This window comes from Tursiops truncatus, chromosome 5 (genome assembly GCF_011762595.2).
Source record: "Tursiops truncatus isolate mTurTru1 chromosome 5, mTurTru1.mat.Y, whole genome shotgun sequence".
Lineage (NCBI taxonomy): Eukaryota > Metazoa > Chordata > Mammalia > Artiodactyla > Delphinidae > Tursiops > Tursiops truncatus.
Genome location: NC_047038.1, coordinates 118,282,479 through 118,297,552, shown reverse-complemented (window position 1 = coordinate 118,297,552; position 15,074 = coordinate 118,282,479). Strand labels below are relative to the sequence as shown.

Below are 15,074 nucleotides of genomic sequence, written 5' to 3'. Positions count from 1 at the left end.
TTTCTCCTTCCTGTCTCTTTTCCTCTCACTTATTCTCCTCACTCCATCTCTCTTCCTTATATGGCCACACTATAGATTTGAAATAAAACATATATATATCCTGTGCTGACAAACTGAATAGCACACTGTAGTCAATGGCAGATCAATAATACATTTTACCAAAGGAAAAAATAAGCTGCTGTTTATTTATCGGCCCTCGATTGATTTTTATCCACAATCAAAAAGAATGAAAAGGTTTGTCAACCATGTTCTAATTTACCCTCTAGTCTTCTTTAGCTGTAGTAAATATATGGAGGAATTTTTTTTAACATCTTTATTGGAGAATAATTGCTTTACAATGGTTAGTTTCTGCTTTATCACAAAGTGAATCAGCTATACATATACATATATCCCCATATCCCCTCCCTCTTGCGTTGCCTTCCCACCCTCCCTATCCCACCCCTCTAGGTGGTCACAAAGCACCGAACTGATCCATGGAGGAATTCTGTTGTATATCTTAGTAAATTTGACACTGCGTGCACTTCAGAAATAAATAAGTAAATAATAAAAAGAGTGTAGAAAAATTAAATTTGCCAAATGTGAGACAGAATAGAGTTGTAAGGCCTTCCGAGGTGTCCCAGAGCTGTCTGAGCACGTCCTGGTGCCTGGCCTCCCAGAATATTAATTTTCTCTCTGACGCTGACTTCCCCTGCAGCTTGGGACAAGTTTCTTCATTTGCTGTGATTCAGCTTTCTCTTATCCAAAACACTATAAACCAGACCATAAAATGCTGCAAGAATTATGGAGGCTTAAAATGTACAAAGTGCTGAAACATTTCAAAGAACCAATTATTCACAGAAACGAACAGCCAACCTCCTTACCTCTGGTATAAGTTGGAAAATTGCATTTGAAAATAGAGTCCCAATAGCCAGCCCCACAAAATAGGTCAAAATCTTAGGGAAGTAAGATTTCTTTATCAACGGAGTCAAAATCAGTCCGAGGAGAGATGCCAGATTAATAACTGTCACTGACAGGAAGCCATATCCCCAAACTGTGGATCAGAGGGAAAAGAGTAGAAGTTAATTAGAGCATAGGAGCCAAATGACATCTTACTGTACATTAAGTCTGAAACACATTTCACCTTTAAAAGCTTGAAACAGGTATCGTCTTTAAAACAACGAAAACTTCTCACTGAAAATTACATAGAAAATTACTGAGAATATAAATATTAATAGTAACACTGCCTATGCTTTCCTCAGTCCTAAGTCATCATTATGGGATTACAGACTTTTATAGCTTGCAGGGAATTTGAAGAACATCTAGCAGAGTGATCACCCGAGGCCCACAGGCTCCGAGCTACCTAGCTGCATCTGTGGCTCAAAGCCCAGTTTAAAACTAGGCCTTTCAGGGGACTAACAGAGGCAGTGTGGGTTTCGGGGAGAAGGTATGGGGTGACGAGGGCAAGCAGATGGGTGGGGTTGTTAGCTTCAAGATGACCATAGTTGCTGACACTGAGCTCATCATAATCATTTGTCTGCAGGCCCTGTGGACAGCACCTCCTCCGGGAAGACAGCACCTCAGCCCCCTGCCTGGGCCTCCAGGGAGCCCCAGTGCAGTGAGCACTCAAGAAGGGAGCACATGGCAGCAGCAGAGAGTGGATATGTTGCACAACTCACCCTACCAGGCTCGGACAAAGGCAACAATATCCCATAGGGTGGAGACAGTGGTGAAAAGGGTCGTGGAGCATTCTTCATGTCTCCATCCTAGGGCCTGGCCCCCTGGTGGTGCTTAATAAATGTTCCTTAAAATGAAATGAAGGGATGGCATCCTAAGGTCAATATCTCCCCGGTTATCCTAGAGGGGATGGTTTAAAAACAACATGGGAGGGCTTCCCTGGTGGCGCAATGGTTGAGAGTCCACCTGCCGATGCAGGGGACATGGGTTCGTGCCCCGGTCCGGGAGGATCCCACATGCCGCGGAGCGGCTGGGCCCGTGAGCCATGGCCGCTGAGCCTGCGCGTCCGGAGCCTGTGCTCCGCAACGGGAGAGGCCACAGCAGTGAGAGGCCCGCGTACCGCAAAAACAAAACAAAACAAAACAAAACAAAACAAAACAAAAACATGGGAATGCGAGTGAAACAGACTGTGAACCGTACAGGGGCAGGTGGCAGTGCAGGCTGAGATACAAACTGCCCCCAGAACTGTGTGACGTTGGCTTTGCCTGCAGCCTCACTGACTGTGCACTAAGGACAGTGTGAAAGGTTAGAAAGCTGCCTCTGCATTGTCACTTCTTTAAAATGCCCACAAAACATTTTTAAATGTCGGGGCACTTTCCTCATTGACACTGTCAGTGGAGTACGTAGTAACACCAAATGCTTGGAGAGTGTTTGCCATGTGCCGGGCACCATACTAAGTGACTAACCTGTATTAATTCATTGGATCTTCACAAAACCCTGCGAAGCAAGTACTACTACTACCTCCTTCATGCAGTTGAGGAAACCAAGGTACGTGGAGTTCAAATCAGCTGCCCAAGTCATGTGAATAGAATGCAAGATTTTGAACCCAGTCTGGCTCCAGGGCCCACATTCATTAGCAATATGTTTCATTACCCCTTAGAGGTAATCTAATTTTTAAAAAGCTCAAGAGACTCAACAAAACTGTGAACATCTTACATTGTGCTTCATGAATACAGGATTGCTCACCATTATTCTTGTGATTCTAACTACAAATAAGCCATCTTAGCAAACATTTATGGAGCCTAGATTGTAGACCAAACCGTGCTTCCTGCCAACAAGGAGCTTGGACCTTTGGCTTGGGGACGCTAGAGGGCACACACATACACAAAGCAAAACAAGGTAGCTTGTGCTGAGTACCACATGAAAAGGACAGATAATACACATTACAATGTTACCACAAGAACCATCGCAGCACCGACCATGCCTTTATCTTCTGCAGATACTTTCCTATCAGTTCCAGGCCCCTAACCATGCCCCAGAGTCATCTCACGGGACTCACAAAGGTCCACCTCATTCCCATTTCTTTCCTTATCACCTAAAGCAATACTACCCACTCCCCTTAGCATTTCCACTTCGAAGAAGTTCTCAACCCCACCTCTTCCTCCATGGTATAATCTATGTGTAGTTGCCCTTAAAACAAACAGTCTTCTATCCCATCGCTAGCCTACATGTGTTTATTCATTCAACAAATATTTATAATCTAATTAGGTAGACAAGATATATACAAGTTGGAAATTAAAATCGAAACGCAAAGAACTTTTTGAGTACCAAACAGAGGCAAAGCCACCACGCATATTAAACTCATTAGCTTCCCCTGAGAAATCCTATTTCACTACCCTTGTCCACTGTCTCCGTAAATAGCAGAAACATCAGGATCTCAATGTCTCACTCTCCACAGTCAATTCCAAAGACAATTAGTGACCAAACTCTATGAATTTTGCTTGAGATATCTCACTCCACGTTCTCCATCCCATCACCTCCCACTTCTCATCTGGTGCACTGACAGCTTTCTATCTGGTCTTCCTCCCCCTACTTGACATGGACACCAATCTTATAATCCTAAAACACAGTTCTGATCATCTCGTGCCCCTATTTGCAGCTGCCCTTCATCAACGGACTGCCACACAACCTCTCCAATGTTACTTACCCCCTTATCAACGTGGCCTTTATGCAAACACAACGTTTTCCAAATATAGAATTACCTTTGCACTGTGGTTCTTTATCTGAAAACACCTTTTCTATCTTCATTGCCTGATGAACTTACACACGGCTCTCCAAGCCAATGCAAAGACCTCCTCCATGAAACTTTTCTGGATTTTCCAGGCAGCAATCCCTTGCTCATCAAGTTTCCCATAGTTCTTTGAAGGTATTTGGACCACTTACCATTTCTTGTGTGCTACCATCATTTTATCACTTATATATTCGTCTACATGATACAAATTATAAGATTTTCAAGGACAGGGGCTATGTTTTATTCTTCCTCAGGGCCTAGAATGTTGCCCAGCAAATAGCACACATATCTTGATCAATGAATGAATGCCATATTTTCAAGGTGCAGTCCAGAACTCTGTCAAAAAAATACCAACTCATTTGCTTGTCCAACATTTCTAACCTTCCTTACTATTATTGTGCACATCAGAACCACTTGGGGAACTGTGGGAGTGGGAACCATCATGCTCCAGGCACACAGCATAGTTTCCCCTTCTTGCACTGTTAGCACATTATTCAGGAAAAAAAGGTTCATTCATCCACTCAATCTGAGCACCAAAGAATGAATTAGTATAAGAATACTCCCTGGACCTCTCCATATACACATAGGACTCCCTCTAATGATCTGTTTCAGAGAAAATCCTTTCTCTCCGCTTCTTAGTGAACTCTGAAGAATTTTAATACATTTTCAAGGAATATTAGTAACAATAGCGAACATTTATTGAATGCCCACAGTGTGTTAAGATTCTTCTAAGAACTTCACCTGTTTGAGCAAATGTAATTCTCCTATTTCATAGAGTTTTTAGAAGAATTGAAATAAAACCAGTTAATTCAGACCCTGTAATATAGTAACTCTTCAATAAATGCCATTATATATATTTTTTAAGTTAGTAAGTAGACACCATGTAAATTTTAGTTCATTTGTCTCACTGTTATACAATGAAAGATCAGCAAACCAGGAGTCAGGAGCCCTGGGCTCTCATCCCCCCTCAGGTATGTACCTAGAGGAAGCCATTTAACCTCTCTGGAACATAGACTTATGTCATCAACTGTATTACAGAGTTGGACAGTGTGATTTTCAGGGATACTATTAAGGATAAGATACTATTACTCTTATCTGTTATTTGAACTGAATGGTATTCTGTGATCTTAAAAAAAAAATGAGGCAACTTTGGACCATTAACTTATTGCTAAAATGTAATTAATCTCCTAGAGAATTTAATTTACCATCAGTTTATTGCACTCATCAATATGAGTTTATAAAGTACCTGAGAGGCAATTTCAAAATCACAAACTGTAAGGTCTCAGGTAAGTGAGATTCTTTTATCTGCCCATTGAAATATCAGAGTTTGGCTTGCTTTTATTTTGGTTTTCCATTCCCTTGAATGAGCTCAAAACTGACTCTATATTAAGTGAACTATTATGTAAAGAATCCAGGGCATTTCATTGTTTAAAATATCATTTAAAATAGCAAATATCTAGAAAAAATATTTGTGTGAACAATGAGCTCTGAAATTATTGTTACTCACAAAATCTCTAATTATATTGATAAATTATGGTTGGTAATTTCTATTCTTTGTATATGTAAATATAGAATACAAAAGAGAACATGAGTTCTGAAGCTGAGACAGCCTGGGTTTGAACCTGGCTCTACCACGTACAAGCTGTATAAATCTTGAGCAAATGACTTTGAACTCTCTGCACCTCAGTGTACTTGGCTGTAAAATGGGAATAGTTGTTCCATCATACAGTTGTGCAAAGATTAACTGAGTTAACATATGAAAGAACTTGGAAAAGTATCGGTTATAGAAAGGACTACATAAAAGTTGGCTGTTGTCGTTATTTTTGTCTTTGTTGTTACCCCTTTTATTCATATATAGTGAGATTAAAATGCTCATATATACACAAAGGAATCCACAAGTTAGTATCGGGCTGGCCAAAAAGTTCGTTCAGGTTTTTCATGTTACAGTACAAACTTTTTGGCCAGCCCAATAAAACAGGCACTCCCTTTGTTGAGGCTTCCCTTTTCTTCTTCATCTTTCCTCTCTTTATATTCTCCATCTATATTCACGTTAGATGTGCTCACTCAGACCAGTGGCTCCAAACGCCATCTCTGAGATGACAAATCCCCAGCTTCCACTATTCTCTGAAATCCAAATATGCGTGTGCCGCTGCCTACTGGACACGCCCCCTTGTGGGTCTACATCGACATCTCGGACTAACCACATCAAAGATTATACTCTTGGTCCTCACCACTCGCTTCCTCCACAGCAAAGTGCTCCTTCCCCAGTCTTGTCCATCCCAGGATATGGTGCAACCATCTATGCAGTTTCTCTGGCTTAAACTTGGATTCATCTTTCCCTCCCACACATCCAGTGCAGAGGCGAACCACATTAGCACAGTCTCCAAAATCCATCCTGAATCTGACCAGATCTCCTTACTCCTCCACTCCCACCTTAGGCCAAGCCCCCGTCAAGCTGAGCACCAGCCCTGGCCGTAGTCCCCGGACCCATCTCCTTGCTTCTACTCTTGCCCCTTCACAATTTATTCTTCAAACTGCAGGTAGAATCATCTTTTACAAATCCAAATAAAATCACATCACTCCCCTGTTTAGGACCCTACAGTGTCTTCATACCACATTCAGAATAAAATTCAATCAGTTTACCACACCGTACAAGCCCTCCCTTTCTGGCCCCTGGCTACCATCTCCTACTCTGCTTCCCGCTCACTGTGCTCCAGACACACATGCTTTCTCGCTGTCCCTTACACATGTCAAGCTCATCCCCAAGCTTATGCTGCTGTTCCCTAGACCAAGAATGCTGTCCCCCAGAGAAGATCTAGCCATGGCCCTCTCCCTCTCCTCAGTCAGGACTCTGTTCAAATGTAATCTCATCAGAGAGGCCTCCCTTGACCCATCTAAAATCACACTCACCCACCATCTCCTATCCTTTACCTACTTTAGTTTCTTCATAGCATTTATCACTCTGAAATTATATAATTTATTTGCTTGTTTGTATAAATGTTTCCTATTTCTTTTCTTCGCTACATTGTAAGCCCTAAGAGGGCAGGGAATTTTTCTTCTTGTTCACTACTGAATGCTTAATACACAGAAAATAAAGGAACCAAAAAAATGAGAATTAAAATACTCATGTGGGGCAGGTAGCAATTTGGGAATACCAAGAAATTGCCCCTCAGCAACTGATCTATCTCATTGGTGAAAGAACTCTTCTACCTGTTTAATTAAGTATGTGGACTATACAGTAAGAATACACTTACTTTCTTATATTTAAAAATTTCTTTACAATACCTATGGCAACACCACTAAAGGCACTTAAAAGAGTCACTGGCATTTCTTTTATTTATGAAAATTAAAGCAGTAATAACTCAGTACCTTAAGATTTAATCTAGAACCACACTAGTTTCCTTATCTCTTTACTGACAATGACAGATAAATTGACAGGTTTTAAAATAATATAAGTACAACATAATGGAAATTGATCAATTATGACCCAAATAGTGAATGTGCCATCCCATATACACAACATAAAACATGTATTGCTTAAAATCAAGGACTGAATTGTATAAAATTTTCCATTGGTACCAAGTAAATTTGACTCCATAAATAAAAGAGCATAACTTCTGAAGCTTAAATGAGTTCTAATTATATTTATTCTAAAGACTTCCAGAATATAAGTATTTTTTTACCAAGGGATTCTACGTAGATTAATTAAGAGCAATAAAGCAGAAAAAGAAGCATCTTAATTTCATTTTAGACTAGCTCACAGAGTTTTCAAACAAATGGGAGAAAAAGCTTGCAACATACCCTCTGAAAGACTTGGTTTTGTTTTGTGTTTGGGCCGATCATCGCAAGGGTGAAAGTTCAATTGCTGTAAGACTGCTGGACAGATGACAGAGAAGTCTGAGCTGGTGATCTGTGTAGCATTTGAAAATCCATGAAGGGAAAAGATCTCTTCCGCCGATAAACACTGAAATAGAAGAAACAAAGTAACCATATATGTGTCAACAGAGTAAAAGGCTGCAAGCAAAGATACTGTAAAGAGGCATGGACTACTTCCTCTAGACACACAACACTACCTCTTTTTTTTTTTTAATTTATTTATTTTTGGCTGCGTTGGGTCTTTGTTGCTGCGCATGGGCTTTCTCTAGTTGCGGCGAGTGGGGGCTACTCTTTGTTGCGGTGTGCAGGCTTCTCATTGCAGTGGCTTCTCCTGTTGTGGAGCACGGGCTCTAGGCGTGTGGGCTCAGTAGTTGTGGCATGAGGGCTTCAGTAGTTGTGGCTCACAGGCTCTAGAGCACAGGCTCAATAGTTGTGGCGCACAGGCTTAGTTGCTCCGCAGCATGTGGGATCTTCCCAGACCAGGTCTGGAACCCATGTCCCCTGCCTTGGCAGGCGGATTCTTAACCATTGCGCCAACAGGGAAGCCCAACACTACCTCTTCTACAAAAAGTCACTATAACAATGTATCAACAGATGAATGGATAAAGAAGATGTGGTACATATATACAATGGAATATTACTCAGCCATAAAAAGAAACGAAATTGAGTTATTTGTAGTGAGGTGGATGGACCTAGAGTCTGTCATACAGAGTGAAGTAAGTCAGGAAGAGAAAAATAAATACAGTATGCTAACTCATATATATGGAATCTTAAAAAAAAATGGTTCTGAAGAACCTAGCGGCAGGACAGGAATAAAGATGCAGATGTAGAGAATGGTCTTGAGGACACGGGGTGGGGGGAAGGGTAAGCTGGGACGAAGTGAGAGAGTGGCATGGACATATATACATTACCAAATGTAAAATAGTTAGTGGGAAGCAGCTGCATAGCACAGGGAGACCAGCTGCATGCTCTGTGACCACCTAGAAGGGTGGGATAGGGAGGGTCAGAGGGAGATGCAAGAGGGAGGAGATATGAGGATGCATGTATATGTATAGCTGATTCACTTTGCTATAAAGCAGAAACTAACACACCATTGTAAAGCAATTATACTCCAATAAAAATGTTAAAAAATATATATTATCAGTGGACCAACACCAATTCACACAAAGAGCTTTAAGACAATTCTATGTCCTCAATCTCCCATCTCTGTTTTTCCTCAGTTTGAATAGGTATTTTGTGGAGGCTATTGGAATACCTCTGTATACCGTTTCTTGTAGACAAACACACCTGGTTCCCTTACAACTTCATGGTTAAGAAGTTCATCCATCCTGGACTGCAATAATAATCTCAATACATAAAAGTTGTTTTAAAATATAGAAGTGAGAGAGAGACAATTTGTCTTTAGAACAAATTGTTGCTTGCTAAAATATCTATTATTCTCAATGATGGCGGGTAGCTTTTCTATATTACAATATTTCTATATTATAATGGTGCTAGGCTGTTTAGAAGTTCATTTAACTGTTAATAAGGAATAGACTCTGCATTAGAAAAAAGTTCTCTGCAGAAATAACATTTTAAAAGTACCGTTTTACTCTTGGGCATATTTTAACTGTAAACTTTCTTCTATATACTTGCATTATTAAGAAGACTATAAAAGAAATTAAATGTGTTACTACTGCTAATAAATGTTATAAGAATTATAGAGTATGAAAAATACCCATTCACTCAAAGAAAAACGTCTATCTTTAATAACTGCAAAGAACGTTTCTTTGCATACTTCAGCCAATATTTAAACCCCACTAAGACCTTAGCTTTGTACTCTAGACTGGATTGTGTCCTCCTCAAACGTATATATTGAAGCTCTAACCCCCAATGTGATGATATTTGGTTATGGGGCCTTTGGAAAGTAATTAGGGTCAGATAAAGTCATGAGGGGGAGGCCCTGCTCCAACTGGATTAGTGGCTTCATAAGAAGAGACACCTTGTCTTAAGCAGCCATCTGCAATCCAAGGAGAGAGCTCTTACCGGACACCAACCCTTCTGGCACCTTGATCTTGGACTTGCAGTCTCCAGTCTGTGAGAAAATAAATTTCTCTTGTTTGAGCCACCCAGGCTACAGTATTTTGTTATGGCAGCCCAAAGTCACTGATACACTATGAACCGTACCAAGAACTCAAAAGTTGTTGTTAACTGTTTCATCATAAAGTGCTGTAATTCCCCTCACAACAGAAACAATCAAATGAAAAATGTAAGATTTGGTAAAAGATCACTACTGATTATGAAGGAAAGATGAAAAACATCAAATACATCAAATTGTATGGAGTTGTCAAAAGGTAAGACTTCAATTGCCTTAAAGAAAATGCACATGTACACACCATTTTTGTAACATCTAAGAATGTGCCTAAAACTGTTCTTTACTGAACCTAAACTCTCCTTTGGGTTCGTGACAATGATAGCTGTGTGCCATCCCTAGAATAGGAGACAACACTCAATGCTCTGTTAACAGTCTTCCCTAAGACCAAGAATAAGGGATAATGAACCAATGGAGGGAGAAAATAGCTTGATAGCCAATGGAGGGAGAGAAAGTGGGTATAGTTTATTCATTACTGTGAAGACACCCAGAAGCATAAATGCTAGGCTCAAAAATTACAGAGTCCAGGGAATTCCCTGGTGGTCCAGTGGTTAGGACTCCGTGCTTTCACTGCTGAGGGCCCAGGTTCAATCTCTGGTTGGGGAACTAAGATTCCCGCAAGCTGTGCAGCGCTGCCAAAAAAAATAAAATAAAATTACAGAGTCCATGTGGCTCGACTGCCCCACTGCATGATTCCAGGAATAAATAGGTGTAGAAGTGAAAATACAAAGCAGCACTGTTTCCCTGCAAGGAAGTTCCTCCAACTCCAAAATAGGAGGAAAACGGATGCTGCCCATAGATAATTTGCAAAAGTCTTCTCAGAATGAACAATCTAAGACTTCGTAAAACTTGATGACTGTTAAGCAGTTCCTTTTAGACTCTAATTGTGACCCATTAGTGGATCAGAAAATCCACTTACAACATCACAGAGAGCATTTTATCAGTAAGTAAAAAACAATATAATAGCAACTACAGAGTGTATCACACATAACAGAAGTATTGCTTAGTCAAACTTTTGCTTCAGTTACACTTTATACATACCATGCACATGTATACTGGACCACAATATAAAGTTCATTTTTTACTGTAAGTGGCAGTCAAGAGTTTTCAAGTCACTATCCTTAAGGATACCCAGACTGCCCATTGTACATCATTAAAGACACTGTCCTACATACAGTTAGGGAAAAAAAAAAACAAACCAATGCAATCAAGGAACACATACTCAATATTGAAAGATAGCTGAGAGTCTTGATGATCTGTTCAGAAAGAACAAAAAGGTACAGAGATGACAAAACTCTAGGCCTTGCTTTATGATTTTAGAATGAGGATGGACTACTAACAGTGTGACAAAACTGAATTAACGACAGGCCTGCCTTATTTAAATTAGCGATCTACCTTCAGAAAACAAACAGAGGTTGCCAGAAAGGGGGCTGGGGGGGCGTGAATTAGGTGTAGGGGATTAAGAGGTACAAACTTCCAGTTATGAAATAAATTAGCCATGGGGTTGTAATATACAACATAAGGAACATGGTCAATAATATTGTAATAACTTTGTGTGGGGACAGATAGTTACTACTTATCAAGGTGATCATTTTATAATGTCTACAAATGTCAAATCACTACATAGGACACCTAAAACTAACATAATATTGTACGTCAACTATATTTTAATTTAAAAAATAAATAAAAATAAAGGAGTGAAGTTATGAGTGAAAATTAATTAATTAGTTTCATTAAATAGCTATCTACCAGCAAGTGGAACGCAAATAGTTTTATACTGCACGCTATTTGGCTTTAAACAATACTGATTTTTATTGTGCTTTGATTTAACAGAGTTGAACCTGACACAAAGAAAGCAGTTGTCTAAGAAAGGGCAGTGCTTCCCAGAGCAGAGACAAACAGGATGAGCGCCCAGGGCCTGAACGGTGAGGACGGGGGAAGGTTGAATGATTAGGGCAAATTCCTCCCTCAACATTTTATACAGTGGAAATCTGCTTATAATAAATGCCAAGGAGCTAGGCAAGATTTGAGATTACACAGTGTAGATAATTACACAGGCTCTCTACTTGACTAAACTTTAGTCAGGTTCTTCTAAGTCCTCTAGGCTTCGGCCTTGCATCCATCCTTGTAGGGCTGGCACTGCCCAGTTTTAGCAAGAATCCTGCCAAGTCTGTTTAGAGAGAACCCCCTAGCCCTAATACTTGATATTATCTTAATATCCTCAATGTCTGGTCAAGTTCTTCATTCCTCACCCTGATATCTGATTACCCTGGCTTCAGCAGGAATCCTGTTAGGTCTATTTAACCAAACTCCCTCCCTACCCCTGATGTTTCCTCTTAGTAACTTCCCATCCACTGACCCCCACTCTGTTCCTTGGCTATACATCCCCACTTGTCCATGATGTATTCAGAACTGAGCCCAGTTCTATACTGAGGTCCCTTTTCCCCTACTGCAATAGTTCTTGAATAAAATCTGTTTTTATTACCTTACTGTCAGACTCTGGTTTTCTTTAACAATACCAAGTATAATAACCATGTAATTATACTACACATCACATAAATTCTTTCCTTCATTCAACAAGTATTTACTGCATCATAAAATTCTGTGTATGACATTGATGGAAGGAGTGGAAGGTGGAGGGTGACAACAGAGAAAGAAATAGTACAGAGAAAAATAAGTCGTCATACCTTCCATCAAGAAACCAAAATAATTTCAGCAGAAGAAATCAGATACACCAGTATCTATAAAACCAGAGAGAAGGTGATAAAGTAATTATAAAGAACTATGAGAGTTCATATGAAGCAGAAATAATATGCAGAGGAAACAGTCATAAACGACTTTGAGGTTAGAATTCCGGGAAAGTAGAAAGAGGATATTGCTACTGGTGTGATTAGAGAACCTAGGAAAAGAAAGGCATTTCGGAGGATGGTGGCAAGTTTCATTTTAGACATTTAAAGTTGCAGTGGTGCCTGTGGGACACCGGATGGAAATGATGAGTGAGCTTTCTCTGAGACAGCTAGAGGCCGGAGAGAAGGATGTGGCTGTCTTCTGTAAGGAGATAGCAGTTAAGTGGGAGTGGAGGAGATCATCAGGAGAGAGAGTACAGAAAGAGGAAAGAAACTTTGGGAATACACATATAATTTGTGCAAAAGCAGGAAAGGGAGCCAGAAAATAAGACAGAGCGAGAAAAGCCCAAAACATAAGAAATAATTAAGGCCAGTGAATGCTTATCATTTTTGCCTGCCTGAGACTCCTTCCCCATCATCCAGTAACAGACCACCTGCCTGCGATGGGAGCCTCCCTCTATGTGATTTAGTCGGGGCTGACCAGGGAACATAGGACCCACACTTGTCCACTCTCTGGTGGAGCTATTTGAAGAAATCTTCTTCCACTAGGATTGCTACAAGTCTGTGGGCTCCTTAGGCCACTTTTCCACTATGTGAAAGAAGGTGAACTAATAAGCAGAGAAAGGCAGGTACCCAATACCATCACTAATCCCCTGGATACATCTGTGCCTAAAGCTGCTTCTGCCCTTGAATCTTCAGTTACCTGAGTCAATGAATTTCCTTTTTGACTTAAGCTAATTTCACGTAAGCTTCTTTTACTGACAAATGAAAGAGTCCTAACCGATACATAAAGTAATTATTTAAAAGACTTTTTTTTTTTTTTTTTTTTTTGCGGTACGTGGGCCTCTTACTGTTGTGGCCTCTCCTGTTGCAGAGCACAGGCTCCGGACGCACATGCTCAGCGGCCATGGCTCACAGGCCCAGCCGCTCCATGACATGTGGGATCTTCCCGGACTGGGGCACGAACCTGTGTCCCCTGCATCGGCAGGTGGACTCTCAACCACTGCGCCACCAGGGAAGCCCTAAAAGACATTTTTAAAGCTAGCAAAGGAATGTTACGTCCAGAACCTGTGTGAAAACAAAAAGATAAGCTTCTCTACCCTTCTTTTCCCAACACATGGGCTGTCTTCTCTACTTGGCTGTCTAGTCAAATGGCATCCACTAAATAATACAAAGCAATAAGACCATATGATCCCGTACCCATTAAGCCTAGGCCTTCACACTATGCCACAAATGAAATATCATCCCACTCAAAGGTCACCCCAGAGGTGGTTTCAGATTCTGTTTTGCACGGCCTGTGATTCTGTGGAAGCTGAGCAGCTCACCTTCCTAATAAGGCCACGGCTACAGGTATGGCTGAGCTCTCAAGGCAGGGAGAGAGAGCTCTCCTGATGCATTTAGACTCAGTGACGATCAAAATTAGAATGAAATATCAAGTCCTGTCAGTTTTTCTGGGTTGTCAAGTAATTGAGTCACACAAACTTTTTTAAACCCAGTATTCCTGCATTTCAAGCAGAGAAGCCAATATGTTGCTTCATCCTTCTAAGCTACCATCATATAACCATACAACTACGAGGCCAGGAACTGGTCTCAGATTGTTAAGAGTGTATTAGGAAGAGGAAAAGATGAAGATCCAAAATCATTATGTGATGGGAAAGAAACTTCTGGAATCCTTGAGCTCATATCCACCTTAGTATTTACTAATGCTAATACTAACAATATAATACTGTATGCCTGGCACACAGCAGGGCTTAGTAAATACTTGTTGAATGAACAAATTAGTACATGAATGAATGAACCCCTCACTTGTCTTCACAGTAATTTTTAAAACCAATTGCAAAACCTGTTCATAGTAGTAACCTAAACAAAATGATATAAAAGCAAAACAAGTATAAAAGCAAAAGAAGATGAAGTATATACAAGAATGTTTCAAATATGGCAACTGGACAAATATCCCAAGAGAAGAATGTAAATATTTAAAGCTTAAAAGGGTGGTTTGAGTTTAACAATTGGGAGGCCATTTCTGACCCTGAAACCAGTGAACAGTCCCATTAACTTTCCCCTTCAGGGGCAACCGCACAACGTCAAGGAACTGGTGATTTAAATGCTCCACTCTGGCAGCAGAAGCGGCAAAGTGGGAGTGACCATGGGCATCGCTTCCAGGTTTGTTCCTGACGCAACAATGGAACTACCCAACCGCAGTTACAAGGAACTTGCATACCACTTCCAAACCGCCTGGCTCTTGCACAACATATATATGTGCTCAATCACCCCCTACCAACTTTCTTTTGAACTTTTTCCCAATTAATTTCCTCTTTAAAGTTTACTCATGATTATTTCACCATGATAAAAGAGTTTTCTAAGGTTTGAGCAAAGAACATTCTAGAAAGATGATCTTCTAAGGTGTAAAAGGTGGCTAATCAAGTGATCCCAGCTCTGTTTCCCCAAGATTTGGTCTTCCATTTTTCCTGCAGATTTCCTTACAGTTCTTACTGAA

At 40.5% G+C, this 15,074-nt stretch overlaps 1 protein-coding gene across 2 annotated transcripts in view; it reads right to left on the bottom strand.

Moving 5' to 3' along the window:
* SLC39A8 (solute carrier family 39 member 8) overlaps positions 1–15,074 on the bottom strand; it is a 72,735-nt gene that overhangs the window by 39,497 nt on the left and 18,164 nt on the right. For both annotated transcript variants that reach the window (XM_073805564.1, XM_004318299.4), the window contains exons 3-4: positions 7,526–7,688; positions 861–1,030 (exon numbers count right to left, since the gene is read on the bottom strand). In XM_073805564.1, the coding sequence (XP_073661665.1) occupies positions 861–1,030; positions 7,526–7,688 (333 nt within the window). The remainder of the gene's footprint in view (positions 1–860; positions 1,031–7,525; positions 7,689–15,074) is intronic.